The sequence below is a fragment of the Parasteatoda tepidariorum genome, chromosome 4 (genome assembly GCF_982258835.1).
Source record: "Parasteatoda tepidariorum strain Cologne lab strain chromosome 4, Ptep-v5.0, whole genome shotgun sequence".
NCBI classification, from domain to species: Eukaryota; Metazoa; Arthropoda; class Arachnida; order Araneae; family Theridiidae; genus Parasteatoda; species Parasteatoda tepidariorum.
The window spans coordinates 13,733,166-13,759,714 of record NC_141758.1 but is presented as its reverse complement, the minus strand read 5'-3'; the positions used below and the strand labels follow the sequence as shown (position 1 = coordinate 13,759,714).

Sequence of the window (26,549 nt, the reverse complement as noted above, 5' to 3'; positions counted from 1 at the left end):
GTTACCGCAAATCTATTAGCAAAATCCTCAAATATAGCTCACGCAAAAATTTTAAAAAATGGAAAAAATTGGGATCTCTTTATTACGATCACTGGTTACCCATTGGTCAATTGATTTTTCTTTCTGGATTATTGACTCCGATAAACGCCACATTATTTCAAATCATGGATTGCAAAAACTGTCTCCATTGGATGTTTGTCGTCGGATTGGTTTTCAAATCCTGCCTATATCCATGTCTTAAAACGTCACTTTCCATCTTCTGTATTCATATTTATATTCAAATCACCGTCAAGACAGTAATTATAAGTTAAGAATATAAAAATATTTCAAATTATTATTATGTAAATGCATTAAAAATGACTGCTGGTTAAAATTGAAAAAAAAATAATTCTAACCTTATGAACGGTGTTAATCAGTTTGGGACCCTCTTAATTTGTAATATTCACTTCAATTAGCATTTAGAACGATCCAGTTTTAACTATAGGTTAGAATTTCTGATTCGTAATTAAAATTATAAAAACAAATATATCGTTCAAATGATGAACTTTTCTTTTATTCACAACTCAGGAAGTATTTATGGGATCTCTGTTCTGCTCTACCTCAAAAATAAACTCAACAACTTAAATGCATAACAAAAATAAAAGTGAAAAAAAGTTTTCTAAAAAAAAAATAATAATAATCAAACAGCAGTGGTTGCCATAGTAACGCATGCGCACTGCTTAATATTACTCTTGATTATTGTAGCTGAAAAATGAGGACAACATGAAATTCAAAACAAAACCCATTTTGTCAATGGGTGACAAGGAAAATAAGAATATTATTTTGAAAAAAAAAATCTCCAGCTTTCGGAACACGAATGATGTTAGACTTATAATCTCATCACTCGAATTTGGTATTTAAGGTAAGAGCCATTAAGGTAAGGAGCGTGATTGTTCTTGTTTTTCAGTGGCGCCATCTATGGACAAGACTTCAACTTCTGCCATTTCACCATCATTTCACCCATTTATATGGCGGACCCATTTATATATCCATTCATTCATCCGCAAATCGCAATTTTGACCTGAACCAGAAAATAATCAATCTCCAATTCAGTTCCCCCAGAAGTATAATTTGTTATGGGAACATGAAGGACTTTGATCCCATAGATTTAACGTCAACATTTACTACATTGGGAGTCTAAGGTCGGTTGGATTTTAACTCCTGTTCTCACGAACGAGGGTCCAGTGCCCTACCAATCAGGCTGTGTCTGCCTATTAGAAGGAATTGAATATTTTTATAAATGTAACAGGAAATTTTTTTTCGGTGTAAACTATAATATTTTTATAACTTAGAATTAAAGAAAATTATCTCATTCTCCCCTTTATGAAACTGGTTTAAACCGGTATTTGAAATGTAAGGCATGTCAAATCAAATGTTCATAAGTTTCAATAAAAATCTAGTAATTCTTTTTTTAATGATTGTTTTAATTCAATACCACAAAAAATATTTTTCAATAGCCTCAAATGTAGGAGAGTAATTCCTTTTCTGTTTCAATGCTGCTAACAAACAATTTAGGATATAACCACGAATCCAGTATTGTTATTAATCCGCGCACTTCTTGGAGCATTAACCTCTTGGGGACTGGTGATTCAGAAAAGCATTCGGTCAAAATCAGAATCCGGATGTAATTAAATATAAAACGGTAACTTAAATGCAGTTTTTACTAATTTGACAGACATACTTTGCTTTTACTTTAATTATTGTTCGTTTAATCATATATGTAATCAATGTTAGTTGAAAGTATAACTAAATAGTTTCATTTTGAACTAAGTAATGATGAAATAAATAAATCAAACAATTATAACCCCGCCCACACATAAACTGCTAAAGAATTACTGTGATTACCAGTTTTATCTTTTAACCCTGATTGATATGGTTTTATGCTGGCACGTATTTGTGCCGGTAGTGTTATGAGTCCTCACACTTCTTCGAGCATTAAGGAATCAATTAAGCGGTCGAGTGAAAACAGCTAGGCCGGGAAAGCCTGGTTTTTAGGACGCTGGGCTCATGTTTTAGAGGTCGTAAGTTTAACCTCGACCTTGGGAAGATTCTCCGTGTTGTAAATGTAACTGGTGTGCGTTGAAACTGCAGGGTCACTAAGTTCTCCATGATCCTATAGCAAATCGATACCTCTGGGGGAACTGAATTGGAGATTGATCTTTCAGGACAAATTTTCGATCTGTGGAAGAATGAATGGATCCGCCCTATAAAATTGCTGGAATCTGCGTTCAACTGAAGTGATATTCTTGGCTATAGATTGCGACACTAAAAAAATGAAATGCTCTCTCTGCTTTGAATTTGCTCAGCCAACTTTCTATGCTTTTTGTAAATATTAATTCCAGTGATAAAGTTAATACAATAATGTATTAATGTAGTATTTTCTCATTCTTTTAAACGTAATTTCTCCACTACTACGTGTAAATAATTTAAAACTTCATACACAACCCTACTTAGTTCAAGCTCTTACGAAGTGACTATTTTAAAATACTAACAAAAGTATCAAAAATATTGATATTTTTAAATGTTTCCCACTCAAAAAAATATTTTGCGAAAAGCGTAATAGTTGGCAGACCTGTGTGCAATGCAACCTTATTGCACTTTTGTTGTGGAGTCTGTTTAGAGAGTGGGAGAACTTATCCTTACTATTTAATTCACTTCCAATTTATTTATATTTTTCAAGAATGCAAAGGAATTTGCATTTCTGAATTTCTTAGAGCATATTTTTCATATTTTACTATTGAAAGTGTTTGCGAAGAATATTTTTTTCTTTGATAATGAATAAATTGCAATGTGAATGCTAGTGGTAATCACAATTGCCTTATTAAAAAAGAAAATAAATGAATAAAAACTAATTGAATTTCTATCTTATTTTCACATTTTAATCGCCTGCGGCCAGGGGTGAAAGCGAGACGGAAAAGAGGAAAGGCTGGTAGTAAAACCATTTCAGTTATAGCTAGTTTTGGGGAGGAGTTTACTTATTCTTTTTTTAAATTTTTCAACAATATCTACTTTATCTTGGAAAAGAAGCAGTTTTATATATATGCCAGAATTATAAAAGAAATCTTGATAGTTACAGATATTTCATTTTTTTCGAAAAAAATGCTGGAATGAAATGCTTTACGTACCAGGTTTTTCTCTTTTCCGTCTTGCTATATAAGGGCTTTCACCCATGCCTGCGGCATCCGCGTTTTTTACCATTTTTGCGTGTGCTTTATTTGAAGATTTTGCTAATAGGTTTACGTTAACGTTTTTAACGTTGCGAATTATTTTTATATTTTTAACAATTTTTATAACTCATATTTTTTTTGCATTTCTGATAAGTATTTTGACACTATTCTAACGATTTTTTAATGTAATTTAAAATTTTTTTTGTAATCTTTCAATTTCTTTTCGAAAATAATTATATATTACAATATGATTCTTCTTACAATTCTTAATTTGTAAATAGTGTAAATATTCTTTCTTTATCTTTATCTTCAATTTGTTCCCTTTATTATGTATCAACTTGCGATTTATTTTTATGTATGACTCAGACCTGATTTTATCAATTATTGTTCATTCTGAGATTTAACTTAATGTTAACGCAGCACCTCCCTTCCCTTCCACCACATATTATTCAATTTAGATGAAAGAGCAGATATCCATACATGGATAGGTACTCTGAAAAAATTGATTAGTTAGAATTCCTTACAATTCTTATAACAATTCTTATTCTTATAGCACTAAACGAGATCTAATCCAACATGGTTAACACAACTTCTCTAGAATTAATTAATTACATATTTGTGGATATCAAGAACTAAATTGATTGTTTTAACAACTTTTTTTCCTTCGAAATCACCACATATTTTAAAATTACAATTGAATTGTTGAAAAAGTAACTACTACTTTTCTTTTTGAATATTAATAAATAATAATATTTGTTTTATTACAATTCTTGCACTTCTTGCAAAACAATCTTTTTTTTCTCATAAAAAAAGCTTAAACGTAAAATCGTGGTAGCTTTAAGTATTTAAAAATAAACTTTTGTGGATTTGTTAAGTAGAATGAATGGTTTTCGAAAACCATTAAATGAATATAACTTAAAATTGAGTATCTACCATTATGAACAATAAAAAATATACACAAAATTAAATTGCCTAAATATCATAACACAATCATCGTTTTAACTTTGTAATATCCTACAAGACTGAAATTTAGTTCCAAATATTTCTACGAGGCAATGGATTAACATGTTTATCATTGCTAATTAATTATAGGATTTCGCCAGAAGAATGTCGATTATTTAGCTCTCCAAAATCGAAATAAATTCGGAATCGTTATTAAGCAGAGTTGCCGCTGAGGACTAAAAGTGCAAACTGTGGGGACCGATTACATTCAAAATACTGATTAATTGATATTAAAATAAACAACTTTTGAAAGCATATATTTTTCAGTTTACAATTAAAAAGGAATCGATCAATTCACTTCACTTATCAAAGGGACCAATTATTGTCCATGCATCGCTTTCATTATAGTCTGAGAGGTGGATAAATTGTAGAAAAAGAAGTTTCATATTGGAGTCGATATTTTTGTTCCTCTCGCTTAGTCTTCAAGGCGAAGTGTAATAATTGACGAATTTAATATTTAAATTTGATGCCTTGATTATGTCATATCGTTGAAAAAATGTTTTGTTCTAAATCAAATGAATTTGTCCCTTTCAAAGTCCCTGTACTGTAAAATGTTTCGACAGTTTGCGACGTGTAATTAAGTTAATCAACATCTTTTTTCAATAACTGGCCCTTTTCCCTTTCATCGTAAAGTATCCAATTAAAGAAAGAAGTGGGGAGCGTTTATATTTAAATATAAATAATTTTACGTGTGCTGCATAGTGGTAATTAGAATTGAATAAATAGATATATTTTAAATAATAATTACAAATTGAGTTTTTTTAAATCACTTTTTACATTTTTAATCACCTGTTGCATTCCTGCCATAAGCTTTATATAAGTTAGTCTTAGCTATAATACCTGCATCTTATAAAATAAGTAACAGTTCAATTGATTATTTAAAAAGAAAAGTGGTAGTTTTAGGCTTATTTCAGTGATATCCTAACTTTAATTCATAATTAATGTTAAAGTAGAAATACAAATTCAAAATTAAACCTAAAAAGATATTCAAAGGTACTACTATACGTATTTTTTTTAATAAGAAAAACGGGAACGAAAAGGAATGTATAAAATACATATTTTTTTTACAATTTAATTTTATTTCGTTATTATACCAGAACATGTAGTATCCAATTTTAGCGTTTTCACAAGAGATGTTCAGCTGCTTTAATTGTAAAACTAAATTCCGTCGAAATGGCAGAAATAGATCTGTTTTTACAATCATTCATAAACCTGAATATATAATTATTTGATTATGCATTTGTTTAATTTGTGCAAGCAGACCATTTAAATATTTTTGAATAGCATTCATAATCTAGGAATAAAGAGACTGGATTTGACCACCAGTTTCGTAAAAAAAACTTTTTTGCTTTGCTAACATTACCAATTTATGCAGAGCTTTCTCTTGTATTTTTTCAGCACTCTGACAAAAGAATTAAAACAAACTGATTAAAAAAAATATGGGATATTATATGAAAAAAATAGATCAAAACACAAAGCGAGGTAGCGAATTCAAATGAACTTACACGTACCGGAAATTTCAAGAATGATTTAAAATATTTTCGTAATAAGAGTGCCAAATTACAAAATATGAAAACAGAAGCTCAAATTGAGTTCGAAGCGTAAATATAGGAAACTTTTATAACTTGTTCTTACAGCAGCACTGAAGCGGGTTTGATTTTTACCTTGGATTGGCCTTAAAATGGATGCGCTAAAGATAATAATATCATACTGGATAATTTAAAGTTTTTAATTAACAAGGTTGATATTTAAATGTACAATTTTAATGATTTGAGAAAATTAACATTTACTTAAAAAAAGAAAACATGTTTTGCACTGATTTTTAGCCACAGATTTGACCGAATTGGACTTGCACATGATAAAAATATAAATTAACAACGAGGTTTTTAGTAAATTTATTAATAATAACATATAATTATTTCTATGATTTTATATAGAACTTAATTACATTAGTTCTGCGTACATTGTTTTTTTTCAAAATTTGAAAGAGTTTGTCCGTTTGTGTTTTGGATAAATAAACACTACTAAGTATCCTTTTAATTTTCTTAAAAATGGTATTTAAATGAATGTTTTTAGAAGCATTAGAATTCCTTGTAATATTAGTTTATTTATATTACAAATAGAATCATTTCTATTATCATATAAATAAAAAAAAAACAGATATTTTATTCTTTTTATAATCTAAATAATAAAAATAAAATTAACATTATCATCACGATCTCGAAGCAAGATTAATGCCTCGGAATTAAAGTTAAGTATTTTAAATCATTCTTGAAAGATTCCGATTCATGCAAGCTCATTTGAATTCACAAAACTCTGCAAAATTCTAATAAATTGGTAGCGATTAGAAGAGCAAACAATGTTGAATTAGAAAAATTACTCCCACTCTTTAAAAGTATCATTGCCAGACAACAGTACTAAGTTTGCATTTCGTATGATTCTTTATATTTTCAATATGTCAAATTACAAAAATAGGAGAAAAAAAACAGAACTAAAGATAACTTTAATTTTAATATTACTAGGAAGTATTTTTCGCAAAGATGAACAAATTGGCATTTCTGGTAATCTAAATAAAAAGTGCATTAAAATGTGAAAATTTTTATCTCTTTTACTAAAATTCAAAATTTCAATCGTCACTTTTTTTTTTGCTATTTTAGTCACCCGTGGCAAACCTTTAAATGCATACTATTTAAAAATACCATATTTTGTAATAAATGATTTATAACAAGCTCATAATTAGCATTTAATGAATAAAGTGTTTAGTTTTACCTTTATCTTGTTAGTATTTTGTTTTTGTTGCAAAAAAATAAAGACTCTGAGTAACATATAAACTAATGATTTTATTTTATTTTATTTTATGACCGCCGTTGAACAGTCGACCCAATTTTTGGGTTTACGACTACAAATGTTCAACGCCGTAGCCTTGTAATTTTGAACCAATCCAGAAGACAAGGAAACTTCTGTATCGGTACCCCCAGAGGTATTGATATAAACTAATGATTGTAATTAGACTTCAGATACGATGTTAATGATTATAAGGCCAAAACTTAAATTTGCGTTAATTAATTGCACTCATTAAATACTGCAGCAGACAATATTTTAAGAATCTTAATAAGTCGTGAAACCGCACATTTTTTATTAAGTTTCTTTTCCATCAAATTCGGTTCAATTCCCATTGTATGGTCAGGAGAGCGATCAAAAGTTTAGTTCTCTTAATTTTACTTTTTGCCTGTTTCGCTATATATCGACGAAATTTCTAACTCATCGAAACATTTTAAACGCAGTTTTAAAATTCGTTTATCCAAAGATTATTCTATGCAAAAAGAAGCTTCTAATAATTATTTATAATTTATTATTATTTTTGTAAAAACGTTTCAAAAAATTTTGAATTTTAAGTTATATGAATTATTAAATCATTTTAAAAAAATGTAATTTGAAATAAATAAAAAAAAATACTACCTCCTTTTACGTGACAAATGTTGAGATAGAAATGAGGTAGTTCAAATTCTAAAAACTACCGTTTCAGAAAATAAAATATTTTTAACATAATTTTTAATTTCGTTGAAGCTCAATGATATCTTCTTTTCTAACTTAGCATTTAATTAATGTATCTGACAGCTGGAGGATACTGAAATTTGAATAAAAAAATATATAATTTTTAAATATTGTCTAGTTTATTGAAATGGTTGGAAGAATTTTTTTTTTTATTAAAGTTATCATAGTAATTAATAATAAAAATGATTGTTGTGAGTTCAGAAGATTTGTTGATAAGTATTCTTCTTTTAGATCTGAATATTTCTTCTGTTTTCGTATCACTCGTGAACAGGCTTCTTAACAATTAAAAAGTAGTTTAATTATAAACAAAAATATAGATTATTAGGTCTGTCTGAAAGTTCAGTTCGCGAAAAACACATATCATTTTCCAATATGCAAAAGGTGCATTTATTCACGCTTTAGTGAATTACAATTTATTATTTTATAATGCATTAGGCTTTTGACCGGAAATTTGGATATTTTTTCGTCGCTGAATTTAAATCGGTTTCACTCTACAAGATACAGTTTTTATGCAATTTAATAATATATTTCTTACCAGAATTTTTTTAAAATTTAATATGTGTACATACTAAAATATCCCACTTCTCTGCAACGAAAAAAGTGGTAGGAAGAAAAAGATAATTCATTTCCGATGCGATAAATTATGTTAGTTTGTCATGGAAAAAAATAATCTATATTATATTTTCCATAACAAACAAATATTATTAATTCTGTGGTACCATATATCAGGCTGAGGCCACGTGTTCCTTACAAAAGATATTACAGGCAACTAAAATGTAAAAAGTGGCAGAAATTTTATTTATTTATTATTTGTTTAATAACACTATGAGTTACATTTCAAATAGTTCTAGTTGAAAATTTAAGGAAAATTATTGGCTGCATCCACTTTCAATAGTAAACTAGAAATAAAAACTACTCCACTTTCTGCAAAATTCTAATAATTTGGTAGCGAATTGAAGAGTAAACCATGTAGAATTAGAAAAATTACGCCCACTCTTTAAAAGTGTCGCCACGAGACAACACTAATAATGTTGCATTTCTCATGATACAGTAACAAATTCAGAGATGCCAACTTGCTCCGTTTTGTAAATAGTATTTTTTAGTGGTAGCAAAATTTACTTTTAGTTAATATTTTATTATATATTTTATAAATCTGAAATACTTATGCTAACAAAATACAAGGTCCGGCTATTAATTTCCAGGACTGACGTAACTGTAGGAGAACGAAAAGCCGGAAGATGGCGCTAATGATTGCATATTGAAGAGTGTTTTCTTGAGCATGTGCAGTGCAATCGGCACCATACTGAAGTAAGTGGTTCTCATAGAAAAGCGCATTAAAACGTAGCTCTTAAATTCCTATTGTCGAAGTGAAAATGGAGCAAGAATAAACATTAAATGTTGCTTAAAATTGGGCAAGACAGCTGCAGAAACCTACAAATGATTTAAAGAAATTTACGGCGAGGAAGCATTATGTCGCTCCAGAACTTTTGAATGGTTTAAACGCTTTTGAGACAGCGTGGAAGATGATCCACACACAGGTTGGCCGCAGTCGTTACGCACGCCGGAAGAAATTGAAAAGGTTCGCTTCCACACATTGCGTTGCCTGTGAGGCGATTCTTAGCCCAGCATGGTGTCGTTGAAATGCAGCATCCACCATACTCTCCAGACCTATAACCCGCAGACTGTTTCCTAAGCTGAAACATTCTCTGAAGGGGACAAGATTTCAAGATGTCGAAGCCATCAAGAAGACTGTAACGTCACTATTAAAGAGCATTCCAAAAGAGGACTTTAAAACTTCGATCCGAAATTTGCACTGCCGAGCACAGACGTGCATTATGGCTGATGGGGGTTACTTAGAATAATATTAAATGGCTATGTGTTTAATTTTATTTTCTTCTGAGTTATTCCATGAGTCCTGGAAATTAATAGCCGGACCTTGTAGTATCATTTCCTGAGTATGCTGAATTGTATGAGACAAAAACAAATATAATAAGACAAATAGTGCTTTTAAGAATTAAAAAAAAATTGTTTTGTGCTCTTACTTACCTAAGCATTTGACATTTTATATAGACACACAAAGTATTTCATCCTAAGTATCTTTTTTTATTTTAAACTATATGACATCAAACTCATAGTAATTAGGTTAAATAATTTCAAAATTATGAGCATTTAATGCATAAAAACTGTAATTTTTCGCATAAAATTTATTTATGGATAAAATCCTTATATCTTCAAAATTATCAGTTCTATCGACTTACCTCTTGATTAGTTGAATTAGGCATAAGGAAATACAAATAAAACAATGCCTCTTTTATAAAGATAGAAATTTTTGGGACCACAAAAAAATTTAATACAAAAGTGTACTTTTAGTATATGATACTTTTATATATCTTATTTATATTTCTAAACTTTTATTCCTTTCGACTTTGTATTGGTATCATTCAATTAAGCATTAATAATAAACCTTCCTTACATCGTCGGTAGTCTATTATAGCAATTGCTGAGTTGTTAATCAGTAGAAGTACAAAACTGAACTTTTATACTTTAAAAGCTTTAGTAAATTTTGAGCTATTATTGCTATCAACATTGTTCAGGTCAAATTCGATTCAGCGTTAAACACCATCCTTGGCTGTCAATGATCCTTGAAAACGATTTTTTTAAAATACATATCAATAAAAATTAAGAAAAATGTTATTTACCAGTTTACTTCATAAGATTATTTTATTATGTTTTAAATTAATTCTTAAACTTAGAAATGCAACCTGGTGCCTAGACTGGAAGTTTAAAGTAAACGGCCAAAAATCGAAACGATCCTCCCTAAAAACCAAGTTGTACTCTTTAACGAAACGATACCCATAGTCAAAACAGCGAAATATCTTGGTCTGGTCCTAAACAGCAAATTTAATTGGAACGATCACGTCAAAACAGTCATCAACAAAGCACAAACAGCCTGCCACAGATTACAAATCCTTCTTCAGAACCCTAAAATGGAGCTCAGACTTAAACGTTTACTTTACATCTCGATGATCCGTCCCATCCTGACTTATGCATCTCCAGCTTGGTGCAACATCTCTACATCACTCCTTAAAAAACTCAAAATATGCCAGAACAAAATCCTCAGGAAAATCACAAAAGCAAGATGGTTTATCCGCAATAAAAACATACATAACGACCTCAACATAGATTTTTTAGATCATCACATTGCAAAGCAAAACTTCAGATTTTTTGAAAAGACCATATATTGTGACACCGCAGGATTCAACGAAATTTTTACGTTCGAAAACTTAAGAGCAGACATAAACCTCAGGCCGATTGCAGCTTATTTTTGTAGTGACATAATTTTAACTAAAATACAAAATATTTGATTTCCTTTTATTCCAGTTACCAGAAAGAACCACCTTAAAGATTAAATACAAGATGAATGGGAAAAAGGCCGCTAACGGCCCCAGGCGCCCAGTTATATTTCGATGATGATGATGATGAAACTTAGAAATGCTGTCTCTTGTCAAAAATTAAATAAAGCAATAATAGAATTGCTGGTGAATGAGAAATATTTTAACAATGATAAGACCTACTCGAGGTTTTTCGGATTGCAACTTGCTGCATTTGTTATTTAAAAAATTCTTGTGGTAACAAGATTTAAGCTCTTTGTAGTTAAGTTATTAAATTTTAATTTTTTCATCACTGCATGTCATAGATTTAAAGTATCGTATGAAATTCAACTTTATTACATTAATCTTGTGGTTACTGTTATAAAGCATAATTATCATCATTCTTATTTCGCTACCAACTTTTGCTGTATGTGAAGCAGTTGGCATTCATGGAATACACTTATGAAAACGTTGAACTGGTTCGTTATTCCCTTAGCAAGGTGCATGGCGGTCACATAAATTTTCGCAACCTTTACTCGAATTTCGACGGTTTTTGACCTACTATAAGATGCAGTTTCATTTACAGATCTGAAATAATGTGCAATATGAGTTAGTTTTCAAACAAAGCGTAGTAATTAACAGAATGACTGTGGGAGATTTCTATTTGAGATTCTCGTCAACAGTTGACACCATGCTTTAGGCTCTTAAGAACAAAGGTACGCAACAGAAATGCCAACGGCTCCACTTTCTACTAAAGTTTTAATAAATAGGTAGCAGCTAACTAATTGGTAGTGAATTACTAACTTGTAGAAAACGAATAATTGCGCCTACTTTTTGTAAGTGTCACCAGGAGATGATTGCAATAAAATTACATTTGTTATTATACTTCGAGTTTTTGATATTTTAGTGATGGAAAAATTACTTGATATGAACAATATTAAACTAAATATAACTTAAATTATCTTACTTCTAGTGAGCTTCTTATAAAATTCAGGTTTCGTACTCCCTGGAAGAACTGAAATGTGATGACGAGCTTTTTTTCTCACGATTGCTGATAATTAAATAAAAACTTTCAATTTTGTTCCATAAAATCAATTTTAAAAAGTTTTCGCTACAGAATAAACGTTATGAATATATTTTGCTGACATATATGAATGCTATCACTTTAAGTTGATCTTAGTCAAAATAAATCGGATATTAAAGTTGTTGGAAAATGGGATAATTTTTTTCGAATTTCTTTCGAAGTCAATTTTATATTTTAAATTATTGTAAAAAGGTAGGAAAAAAAACACTTTCTCAAACACGCATTTATTGATATTAATTATTTATATTAATCATGTTCATTTAATTTTGTTGTTGGCCATTAAGGCATAGGGGAGCGATTGTTTTTGATTTTCTGTGGCGCAATACATGACCAAGAATTCTACTTCTGCCTCACCCATTTATAGGGCGAACCCATTCATACATCCATTCATTCATCCACACATCGTAATTTTGACATGAATCAGAGAACTATGAATTCAGTACCCCCATATTTATTGATTTGCAATAGGAACATTGAGGGCTTTATGAGGCGACAGATTTAATGTACACCAGTCACCATTCTCTACACGGTCTTTCGCCGGCTGGATTCGAACTCTCCTTCTCACAAACGCGAGTCTCGCGCCCTGCCAGTCAGGCAATCCCGGCCATACTTTGATTTTATAGCGTATTATCACTTTCTCTTTTTCTTATTTTTCGCGTGCCTTCTTATAACGAAGCACCTTATTTTTAAACAGAAATATTGAACACAACGCTTATGCTTTGAGTTATGTCACGTTTCGTGTTTTGCCCATTTTAGCCCCAAACATTCTCCGCAGATCATTGGTAGTAAATGTGCGGATATATAAGATCAATATAATTGTGATCGCATTGAATGATTTTTGTTTATCATCATAGAGTACTAAATGTAGCATGCAACCCCCTCTAATGGCTACGGATAGTGTTTGTTGCCGAATGTTTCTATGTTATTTTTTTAAAATCATTTTGAAAGACTATTTCTGGCCATAGGGGAGCCTGAAAAAATATTTTGAGCTGAAGAATTTTTGTTTAAAAGTTGTATATTTAAAATTAGATTTTACAAGAACAATTCGGCCGATTTCACTTCACCGATTTGTATTTTGCAATCTAAAATTAAAACTATGCAAAAAATTCTAATACCTCGCAATTCAATTTTTTTCGACAAATTATAATTCAAATATTAAGAAAAAAAAACTTTACTGAACAATTGTATTATTATCTTTGCATAAACAAATTTTCGAATCGCGTGCAAAAATTGTTCAATTCTCTTTAAAATACCTTGAGATTCGGTGCTATAAGCAATCTCAACTTTACGAAGTAAGTTCAAATTTTAGATCTCCCTCCTGGCCAAACTGTTGGAACCGTAATTCCCACAGAATAGCTACCCCTTATGTTTCGAGGGTCAGAAATCCAAACCTATCGAAAAAAAAGATATGTTTATTCAGAGAAAGCACGTTTGTATGCATGATGGTTTCGTAATTTAAAATATCGTCTATATGAATTAATTAGCATGTTTGACGTCTTCCCCCTCGAAGCATTACTTTATGAAAATATTACTTTCAAAAATTGCTTTATGAAAATAGTTAAACTCTTTATTCAATGGCCTAAAACAGCGGATCCTAATTTTTTTCACCCTCTGAACACTAAAAGATCGATTTTTTTGTGGAGAAACCCTGACTTTGAAAAACTTTCATTAGCAAATGTAAGTATGCATATGAAAAAAAAAGTTCTAAATCAGAAACTTTTAATGTGAATGAAATTTTTTCACTAAATCGTCAATTAGTCTTAAAATTAGGTTTTATGCAAGATCAACAGAAACTGCATTTCTTGCTGTATATGTTACGTCAAGTAGTCTTTGCTGTTTAAATTAAATATGATTAAAATTTTAGCTGAAATATAATCTTGAGAAAAGTTATCAGAGAAAAATAATTCGTTACTCTTGAGTTTGGTTATTTTATTTCGTGTTTCAAATTTCGATGAGAAATGCTGATGCAGTAATTTGTTAACGCATATCATTCAGCAATTTATTCAACGAAATGTTGCTGGAAAAAAATATTTTTCTAAATTTCCTATTTCAACAATAAATGATAAGTCGGCCTGTCTAATTCAGAGGTTCTACATTAAATGGGTTCTGTTCATTCAATGATTTTATAAAACGATACATTCCACGTTACGATTAACGAAAAAATTCATTTTTAATAACTTAAAGCTACCACGATTTAACGTTTAAGCTTTTTTTCTAAAATATAAAGAAGCAGTTTTAAAAGATTGTGCAAATCAATGATAGAGAGTATCACTATTTATTAATAATAAAAAGAAAAGTGGTAGTTACATATTCATTTAATGCAATTTTAATTCATGGTGAAATCGAAGAAAAAAGAGTTGTTAAAACAATCAAATTAGTTTTTGATACCTACAAATATGTAATTAATCAATTCGACAGCAGTTGTGTTAACCATATTTGATAAGAACACGTTTGGTGGCTATAAAAATAAGAATTTTTATAAGAAACAATTAATTTCCATAATATATTATAACACTTTTTCCATAAAACCACTTTTTGTATGATTTCAAAACTTAAATTCGGGACAAAACAGGCTAAGTGCAATACTACAAACTTCAGCAACATTTTTCAGTACCAAGACTTTGAAAGTGACCATAATTCCTTTGATTTAGAGCGGAGCACTTTTTCAGCGATATGACATAATCAAGACATCAAATTTAAATATTAAATTCGCCCATTATTACACTCAGCCTAGAAGTCTAGGCGAAAGGAACAAAAATATCGATTCCAATATGAATATTTTTTTTCTTCCGATTTATCCACCTCACAGAGCATTATGAACGCGATGCATGGGCAATAATTGTTTGGCACTGGTACTGTCCGCGCATGCGCGTACTGTTACGAGCGCTTTTGCGAGCAGATGATGTTTTCATGTTTAAGAGAACGGCAGCTTTCTCTTTGCGGGAATTTTCTCCAATATCTACCTTTACCTTTTCTATGTCATGTTTGTGTCTAAATAAACTAATAAAAAGACACATGGTCCGTCATTTATTTACAGTTTAATTTACGAATAACTTTCATCATCTCTCGATATCTCTTAATATCTTAAACATAAGTTATCCGTCGATTACGAGACGCACCAACAAAGCCTATGGAGAAATTAAATCGCTCTAAGGGAGCTATCAAATGCTCAATTACGAAATTTGAAACCTTTGTGCAAGAACATTCTGAAACAGATCTATCGGATATATCAGTAAGTGAACTAGAAGTGAAATTGAAAAAAGTTGAAACGCTTCAAAATCGCCTTTACCATATCCGTGAACAATACTATGACTTACCGAACTTTAATGAGATTCCAGACGTCGAAAATGACTTGGAAGATACTGAATCAAGACTGGAAAATTTGGAGGTAAAATTCAGACTATTTATTGATTCAATTAAGAATGTAAACTGCTCTAATGTTTTTGCATCAGAATGTTCGGAAACAAAAACTGAATCCAAAGTAAAGGTAAAGTTACCCGAAATACCACTTCCTGTTTTTACTGGAAAGTATGAAGAGTGGTCTAATTTCAAAATTCAATTTGAACGTGTAATTTCAAACAATGAACAGTTAAATGATGCCCAAAAACTGTATTATTTGCGCGCTTCTTTAAGTGCCGAAGCTAAACAACTAGAAAGTGCTGATGATTCATTTGAATCCTTATTTACAGCACTAACAGAGAGATTTGAAAATCATAGAATGCTAGTTGACACTCATTTAACTGCTATAATTAATTATGAGAAAATTCAACATGAATCTTCAAAGGAATTAAGAAAATTCTTAGACTGTGTAAACAAAAACTTACGAGTATTAAAGGTCTTAAAATATGAGCAAAATAATCTTTCGGAAGCATTCCTAATAAATATTATCCTTCAAAAATTGGATAGGGAAACACGAAAATTATTCGAATACACAACTAAGAAAACAGAATATTCGAAATTCACAGAATTAATGTCATTTCTAGAAAGCAGAAGTTCAACTCTAGAAAGTGTAAATCAATGTTTGTCTGTCAAACCTTCTAACAAACACTCCCCTTATTTAAATAAATCTAAAACTTTTATGCTGAATTCAAATGATAAATCAAAACAAAAAACATGTGTTTTGTGTAAAAATGGGCATCCTTTAAATAAATGTTCCAAGTTTCTTTCAATGAATGTTTCAGAAAGATATGAATACGTAAAACGAAATAAACTTTGTTTTAACTGTTTTAAAAATCATCATGTGAAATTATGCTCTTCCAAATATAACTGTTTTTATTGCCCGTTACATCATAACACACTTTTACATCGAAATGAGGAGATCAAACCGCGATGTGAAACTAAAACTAATTGTTGCGCCTCTCCACCGTTTGATTCATCGGTTGTTTTGACTGGCAAAGAACTTCAAGTGGCGCCGGACAGTTCTGAAACTAAACATTTCCAAACTCTGAGTAATGTAATGAAAGAGAAAAAATCTGTATTATTAAGTACGTGCTATATTTTCATTACTGAAAGAAAACACAAATAATTAAGATCAAAAGGATAAAACTTCTTTGAAAAAAACGCGCTAAGAAGCAGCAGAAATTTCAGAAAAAAGTATCAATACAAAACAAATGAAATAAAATAAAAATAAAAATATGACCACCGAAGCCGACGTCTTCAGGGGGTACCGGCCCCGGTAGCCATTAAAAACAAAACCATTTCTATTTGAGGGAGAAGCAAAAGCTTAAAATATCTCCCTCAGTACCCCGATGGTTTTGTATAGAGGTCCAGGAAAAACAAGATACATTCAAAAGAATAAACAAATTACGAAAAGAAAATCAATAAAAATCATCAGAAAATTAAAAACTCACAGTCACAGGTCAAGAATAAACTTCAAAAGCAAGTGGAGGAAAAGAAAACACTAAAAACTGAAAAACAACGCCCCCTATAATAATGCGCAGTAGAAGTTTAAAAATGAAATGAAAAAGGTCAGGAGAAGGTCTATATTTTCATATTTCATAAAGGTCTATATTTTCATTAAGGATTCTTACGGGATGCGCTACAAATTGCGCGCTGTTTTAGATAGCGGGAGTAATGTAAATATTTTGATGAATGAATGTGCTGATAAATTGGGTTTGATAAGACAAACGATTAACGGACCTGTAATGGGATTAAATGGAGCTACTCATAATATAAAAAATAAAACTAATACTGTTATTTCTAATGCAGATGAAACTTTTAAAGAAAGTTTAGAATTCTTGATTGTTCCTAAAATTACTGGGTTTATTCCATCAACTCAATTAGATGTATCAAATATTGAATTGCCTCCTTTTATAGATTTTGCTGACCCTACATTTTTTAAACCAGGAAATATTCATGCTTTAATTGGGGCAGAACTGTTCTATAAGATTTTAAAACAAACTTCACATAAGGTTAATGATAAACTTATTTTGCAAGATTCTGTTTTTGGATGGATACCAACAGGTGTTCTTGATGAAGTAATGCCGTCTAATGTTCATGCTCAGTGTCATTTAATTCGGGATTTTGAAGAATTAAACAATAATATAAAACAATTTTGGGAGTTAGAAGCTATCGGCATTAAACACGAAGATCCAAAACTTTCGGAAGAAGATAAGGCACAAGCAATTTTTGACAAAACTGTCAGGTTTATTGACAATCGTTACGAGGTTCAATTACCTTGGAAAAGGAATAATAAAGAACTAAAGGATAATTTTAATATTGCAAAACACCGTTTAGAGGGGTTACAAAGGAAGTTTTTTCGAAATCCTGAATTGTATATTCAATATTCTGAAATTATTACGGATTATTTAAATCAGGGTATTATAGAGCCAGTGAAAGGAAACGAATCTATTTCAAATAAGCCCATTTATTATCTACCTCACCATGCAGTTTGCAAGGAGGATAAACTCACAACAAAAGTTCGTATAGTGTTTGACGCAAGCTCACATGATAGTAACGAGTTATCACTCAATGACTGTTTATGGCCTGGCCCAAATTTAAATCCCCTTCTGTTTGACATTTTAGTCCAGTTTAGACTAAATGAAATAGCCTTTACATCTGATATTGAGAAGGCTTTTTTACAAATATCCCTTGCTGAAAAGGATTGCGATGCAGTTCGCTTTCTGTGGTTTAATGAAGATTACAAATCACTTAGGAATTTAAAAACATTTAAGTTTAAGCGCGTTCTTTTTGGAGTGAACGCTTCACCATTTCTTTTATCAGCCACCATCAAACACCACATTGAGAGGTTTAGAGATAAATATCCCAAAACTGTTCAACTACTTGACCATTACATTTATGTTGATGATTTCATCTCAGGCGAAGATACCTTGCAAGAAGCTCTTGCAGTTTCTCTAAATGCTGAGAAAATTATGTCTGAAGCAAGAATGACTCTCCGAAAATGGGTTACGAATGATATAACTCTAAAGAAATGCTGGAAGGAAGAAGGTTTCGATATTCAAGAGGAATATGCAACCATTAGCTTGGGGAGTAATTTGACGAAGGTGTTAGGAATGGCGTGGAAAACTGATGAGGATTGCCTTACCTTGGAAGTAAAGGGTCTCCTGGAATTTATTTCCTCTCCTGAAAACTCGAAGCGTCGCCTCTTACAAGCAGTTGGTAAAATTTTTGACCCGTTAGGAATGTTGACACCATTTACCATTCGTGTCAAATGTTTATTTCAAGAGCTGTGGATGAAGAAAGTACCGTGGGATGGTCAGTTACCACCTGATGTTCACAAACAATGACTAAAATGGTGTAAAGAACTACCGATTTTAGCAGAATTGAAAATTCCAAGAAAGATTCTAGGCTGCACAAATCAAGAAATAGTCGTAGAAATACACGCCTTCTCCGACGCCAGCAAGTCAGCATATGGCGCTGCAGTTTATTTACGAGTAAGAAGAGAACAGGAAGTAGAAGTCAACCTCATAGCTTCCAAGAGCCGAGTAGCTCCGATAAAGGAGATAACTTTACCGAGATTAGAGCTTCTTGGAGCTTTACTAAGTGCAAGGCTTACTAATAAGATAAAACACATTCTGGATAAGAAAACTCCATCTGCAGTTTACTTCTGGACTGATTCGAAAATTGTTGTTTATTGGATTAGAGGCTCCACCAAGCGATGGAAGCAGTTCGTGGCAAATCGTGTTTCAGAAATTAAGAGAATCACAGATTCATCTTCTTGGCATCATTGTTCAAGTAAGAACAATCCCGCTGATCTCTTGTCTAGAGGTGCTAGTGTCCAGTCCATTATAGAGAATTCCATGTGGTTCAAGGGACCCGATTTCTTAACAAACACTGACTTAATAATCACTGAAGACAATGTTGATGTTCCTGAACCAGACTATCTTTGTGAAATGAAAAGGGACTATGCTCAGCACAAAGAATCACCTAGTGACTCAAAAATAACTCTATCCATAACAAACTCTTCCAGCTTATTGAATACATTATTTCAAATTAGTAATAAGTTCATTAAAATTGTGCGTGTTCTTAGTTATCTTTTCAGGTTCTCCAATAACTGCAAACACCCTGGGAATAAAGTAATAGGACCTTTAACCTCGGATGACTTAAGGCATGCAGAAATGTTCTTAATCAAGGAAACTCAAGGGGTTGAATTTAAAGATGACATCAAATGTCTCCTTAAAAATGCTACTGTTCCTACATCCAGTAAGATTAAAGGTTTATCCCCTTTTATAGATCAAGAAGGTATTATTAGAGTTGGAGGTAGGTTAATTAATTCTTCTTTAAGTAGTAAACATCCAATCTTGTTACCCTCTAACTGTAAGTTGACAAAATTGATCATTCAATACTATCATGAAAAATATCTGCATTCTGGACCTCAGGCCTTGCTATTTCAATTAAGACAAAGGTATTGGCCTCTAAACGGTCGAAATTTGTGTAGGAAACTAACACATGATTGTTTTACATGTTTTAAGGCAAATCCTCAAATATGTAATCAAAAAATGGGTGACCTTCCAAAAGAAAGAATTAATCCAGATTTCACATTTAATTCCGTTGGGATTGATCTATGCGGCCCCTTTTTCATTAAAAATAAAAACCAAAGGAAGGGTCCTTTAGCCAAAATTTATGTTTGTATATTTATTTGTCTAGTAACTAAGGCGATCCATTTGGAAATTCTATCGGATCTCACTTCAGAGTCAATGATTGCAACAATTAAGCGCTTTATAGCAAGGCGAGGAAAATGTTCAAAAATCTTTTCGGATAATGCGACCAATTTCGTTGGCGCAAATAAAGAACTACGAGAATTTCGTAACAAAATACTTAAACAAGAAACTTTTACTAAATTTTTCTCGGAAGAGAACATTGAATGGAAATTCATTCCTCCTAGAGCCCCAAATTTCGGTGGATTGTGGGAGGCGGGAGTGAAATCCATCAAATATTACATTAAACGTGTTGTAAGCAACTCTAATTTTACCTATGAAGAATTCTTTACTGTATTAGTTCAGGTTGAAGCAATGCTCAACTCACGTCCCTTGACTCCTCTCTCCTCTGATATAGAGGATCTAAACATTTTAACACCGGGACATTTTCTTGTAGGAAGATCTCTTACTTCAATTGTAGAACCTACTCTAGTAAATATCTCTGAAAACAGATTAAATTTATGGCAGAAAACTACGAAGACAATACAGTTGATTTGGAAAAATTGGCATAAATCTTATTTAAGTACTTTGCAACAACGCACTAAGTGGATGTTTTCTAAACAAAATGTAAAAATTGGGAATATGGTTATCTTAAGGGAGGAAAATGTACCCACTTCTAAATGGATTTTAGGTCGCATTATACAAACTTATCCTGGTAAGGATAATAACATTCGTGTTGTAGACGTCAGAACAAAAACTGGCATATTTAAACGACCAATATCCAAATTATGTGTACTGCCTTTAGAAGAATGAAACAAAACTCTTAACAATTCCTAATTCATCTTTATATATTGTTTCTTGCTATGCTAATTGTTTACTTTATATACTATGCAATTCCAATGTTTGTATTATGTTAGTTTGCAAATTGTAGAAAATTGTGTTTTGTAGAACTTCCAGTCAATTGTGCTTATTATGTCAAAATATTGAATGTTTCACATTGCAATGGCGGGCGGCATGTCCGCGCATGCGCGTACTGTTACGAGCGCTTTTGCGAGCAGATGATGTTTTCATGTTTAAGAGAACGGCAGCTTTCTCTTTGCGGGAATTTTCCCCAATATCTACCTTTACCTTTTCTATGTCATGTTTGTGTCTAAATAAACTAATAAAAAGACACATGGTCCGTCATTTATTTACAGTTTAATTTACGAATAACTTTCATCATCTCTCGATATCTCTTAATATCTTAAACAGGTACAGAGCCCCATTTGATAAGTGAAGTGAATTGATCGATTTAGTTTTAATTGTAAACTGAAAAATATATGCTGACAAAAGTTGCAAATTTTAATATCTATTAATCAACATTTTGAAATGAATTGGTCACCACAGTTTGCATTTTAGTCCGCTGCGGCAACCTTGCTTGTGCAACGTTTCCGATTTCGACTATAGAGCGCTAAATAATTGAAATTCTTATTCCAAAATCCCGTAACTTAATTTTCTATAATTAACATGCAATAATATTAACCATTGCCTCTTAGAAATATTTGGAATAAAATTTTAGCCTTGATGGAAAATATGAAACTTAAACAATGATTGTATTATTGGAATTCAGCAATTTAATTTTGTTTATATTTCTTATTGTTCATAATGGTAGATAGTCAATTTGAGATGTGTTAATTTAATGGTTTTTAGAAAACGATTCATAAATATTTATTTTTAAATAACTCAAAGCCTACACGATTTCACGTAAGCTTTTTATTTAATTTGAAAGACATCGATGGACCAACACCTTCTAATAAATTTGCTAAATCAAGCAATATTATATATTAATGTTTAAAACGAAAAGTGGTAGTTACATATTTATTTAATGCAATTTTAATTTTAATATAAGATGAATTCGAAAAAAAGAAGTTTTCAAAACAATCAATTTAGTTTTTGACTTCTACAAAGATTTAATTATTACTTCTATAACAGTTGTGATAACCATATTGTAATAAAACTCGTTTGGTGGCTATGAGAGCAAGAATTGTTACAAAATTTTTATTGTGAAATGTAATAAGAACATGTTTTATTATTTTTGAAAGGAAATTGTCAGAGTAATAGAAAAAAATTTAAAATTACATTAAAAAACATTAGAATAATGTCAAAATAGTTAATAGAAATAAAAAAAAATATAAGATGCAAAATGATTAAAAATATGAAAAATAATTAGCAACGTTAAAAACGTTAACGCAAATCTATTAGCGAAATCCTCAAATATAGCTCCCGCAAAAATTTTAAAAAATGGAAAAAAAATTTGATCGCTTTATTACGATCACTGGTTATCCATTGGTCAACTGATTTTTCTTTCTGGATTGATATATATATATATATATATATATATATATATATATATATATATATATATATATATATATATATATATATATATATATATATATATATATATATATATATATATATATATATGTAATACAAAAATTAAATACTTTTGTATTAATAAAAGCATTAAAACTTCATTCCTTTTTATTAAATATCTTTAGTAAAAGATAAGGGTAGAAATTCTATTTTGGGACTTCAAGGCTAAAAACATGCCAATGAATAATAATTAGATTAATACTTCAAAAGAGAAGTTATTTTAAGATCTTTCACTTCCATATAAGGAAAGATTAAACGATTTGCTTTGAGTAATAAATAAATTTGATGAGGCGTAAGAATACAGAAAAAACCATATGGCTGGACTTTTTACTCTTTTTAATCATCCTATAAAATGCAGACCGCAAGATTTTGCGTGGCTTTTTGTTATTTGTTTTGCTAAGATAAAATCCGTCAGCTTAGACGGGATATTTGTTCCCCCTCTCCCGCTTTGGAGAGGGGTTAAACTGCTATTTCACCATCGCAACTTAATAAAAGAAGATTATGCACAACTGGACTCTTCAATCATGTTGCTCTCAATACTAATTTACTAAAAAATCATTAGAAGCCTCGCAGGATGGTTGCTTTGTGCAGGAAACCCCTTGAAAGAAAATTTTTGTGCAATACTACTGCGAACTATACCTAAACTTGAATGCTACTTCGTCGCCTTGGAAATCCCTGTTTCACCCCTTGTCAAAGCTTCATTGGACCGGAAGAGATCGCCTAACGCCGTCTGAAGGATTCATCATCATCCCTTCGTCAAAAATTTGTTCCTTATCGCTTCTGGAATGCTTCGCTACTGGAGACAGACCGTTCGCTTTTGCCTGAATGTTGAAAGAAAGTGTGACTGTTTTAAGTGCGATTTATACAGCTTAGTGTTTTAGAAAAGTCCTAATCAAGTGTGCGGAAGTGTGCGAAAGTCCTAATCATGATGTTGTGAAAAAAATGAAAGAAAAATAGTATAGTGAGTCGGCACCGAGTGATAAAAAAAAAAAAAGTTGTGAAATCAAAACAGAAGAAAAATGTGCGCGATTTATATTTATTAGACGAGCTTCTGCTCCTTTAGAGAAAATTCTTTCAAAGGAAAAGATTTATTTTCTCCTTCGAAGTGCTTTTTTTTAAGTAACAAAAATGAATCCAGTGAACATCTGTATATTTTTTTTTTCTTTCCTCGATAATGAATCAGTTTTACTTCATATTTTAGTAATCTAATTTTTTATTTTATTACGAATCTTTGGAAGAGTGAAATATGAAGTGCATTCTTGTGTTTATATTGTTTTTTTTTTATTTTATGATATAGTTTTTTATGATATAGTGCATTTATACTGCTTTTAAAATGTTTTTAAAAGAAATAGATGTGGTTCAAACGTCAATTAAAGTAACGAAGGCAAACAAAATTAAGTTATTATTTAAACTTTTGTTTCCAAATGATTTGTCTAGATTAAACCGTAACAAAATTCTTAATTTTTCAGAATTTTCTTTTGAAGCTAACACTAATGAATTTGCAACCAAACTGAAAGAAATTCGTGATACTTTTAATTTTTCGGATTTAATCAAAATTTCAGACATTCTAAATATTTCCAGTGAAGGAAATAAGGAGGAAATTGCCAAGCATATTTTAAATTGTTTATGTGATTTTAATCACTTAAAAAATTCTATCGTAAAGGAAAATCCCTCCGAAGATGAGGAGGAAGCTATTCAGTTTAAAAGTAAACAAACTCAAACTGATTTTGAACCACATTTACAGACTAAAACTTGTGTAAATCAATTTACACAAGTTAATTTAAATTCTATATGTACAAAAATTAGTGTTGATGAAGATATGGTATCCTATAGTCAAAGTTCTAGTAATTATATAAATAAGGAAAATGAAACAAAATTAGTAGTTAGTTTTTCAGATATTGAAGCAGTTACCCCTATGTTTAATGGAAATCGCTATGATAACATAAATTCTTGGTTTGAAAATTTTGAAACTCATGCTAATTTATTTAAATTGTCTGATATGCAAAAGTTTTTATTTGCAAAAAGATGCATGAAAGGTAACGCATTAACTTTAATTAGAAGTGAAACTCAGTTAAATTCATATGAAAAATTAAAAAATCTTTTGCTTGAAGAATTTGGACTTAGTTGCAATAGTGCAGAAGTACATGCAATGTTGCAAAAAAGAAAACAAAGATATAATGAAACTCTTCAAGAATATTTCCTAAAAATGAGAGAAATAGCTACTCAAAGTGATATTGATGACTTAGCTCTAATCACTTATATAATTCAAGGAATACCAGACCAAACAAATAATAAAACAGTTCTTTATGGAGCCAGTAATCTGTTTGAATTTAAACAAAAACTTAAACTTTATGAAAAAATTAAAAGTGACTTAGATAAATATAAATTTCAATCTAATAAGGGACCATATGTTAGGAAGTTAGAAAACCCGAAATATGACATTAAGTGCTTTAAGTGTAATGCACCAGGACATAAAGCCCCGGCTTGTCCTAAAAATAAAAATGTAACCCCGAATGTGACAAAACCCAAAATACATCATACTACACAGGAGAACCCATTGAATCAATGTAAATATTGCTCAAAGAAAGGACTTTTGAATCAATTTCACATGGGCTCCACGTGTGTAAACAACCCTAGTAATGTGGTTGATGTGAACGTTCAAAATATGACAAGTAATCAATAGCAATTACTCATATCCGGATATATAGTTGAAAATGAATACCTAAATGGATATAAAGTGGAAAATGGATATATAGTTAAAAATGAATACCTAAATGGATATAAAGTGAAAAATGAATACGTAAAGGGACGTCCAAAACAAAATAAAAATGAAAAAGTAAAAGAGATATTATTGAATGTTGATACCGGGTCAACATTAAATGTAATACCAAAAGATTTGGTGTTAAAATTGAATATTCCTATTAAAAAATGTGAGGAATTAAAGGTTACCCAAACAAAAGGACAACTAACACTTAACAAAATTTGTGAGTTTCCCCTTAAATTAGGCAAAATTGTTAAGTCAGTTAAGTTTTTTGTAATTGATACTGATTTACCATATGCTTTACTTGGGTTGCAGACTTGCAAAGAGTTTTGTTTGTTTATTGATTGTGTCGGGCCAGTTGTTACTCAATTTGGTAAGAGATTGATCACCTCTGCTAATTCTAACAATGACAACTTATCTTTGCACATTAGACAGCACAATTCTATAAATGTTAAGGGTAAAAATGTTGAAAAAATAAAAGTTGAAGATGTTTCAGTAAAAGTAAACATTGAAAAAAATAATGTAAAGGGTAACAAAAATAAAAGGAAAAGGACAAATAGGAAAAAGAAAAAATGTCCAAAAATTTCAAATGATTCGAAGATAGATCTAGGTAATGGGTGCACACATTATCAGGTTAATATCGACGAAAAAATAAAAAATGAAAGCAAAATAGAAAATGTGGACTTAAAAGAAATTTTAAAAAGTTATGATGATATTTTTGCGAAACACAAACACGACGTAGGAGAAATTCGAATGGAACCGCAAAGAGTCAGGTTAACCTCAGATTTACCTATATCTCTAAGGCCGTACAAAACATCCCCAAAACAACAACAAGAAATTGATTTACAAATAGAGGAATTGTTAAAAAATAACATTATAAAAGAAAGTTCATCCCCTTATGCTGCCCCAGTAACTTTAGTTTTTAAAAAAGATGAAAATAAAAAGAGTCGTTTATGTATTGACTATCGAAAACTAAATCAAATTACAAAAACAGATTCTGAACCTCTACCTTTAATACAAACTTTAATAGAAAAATTGTCTAATAGTAGTTATTATTCT

The 26,549-nt window shown here is 30.7% G+C and overlaps 1 protein-coding gene across 1 annotated transcript; it reads left to right on the top strand.

Moving 5' to 3' along the window:
• The first annotated feature begins 15,348 nt into the window (after positions 1–15,348).
• LOC147810728 (uncharacterized) lies at positions 15,349–21,127 on the top strand. Its single transcript, XM_087162050.1, has 3 exons — positions 15,349–16,026; positions 17,240–18,932; positions 18,999–21,127. The coding sequence occupies exons 1-3, from the start codon at positions 15,349–15,351 to the stop codon at positions 21,125–21,127; spliced, it is 4,500 nt and encodes a 1,499-aa protein (XP_087018176.1).
• Positions 21,128–26,549: the final 5,422 nt, after the last annotated feature.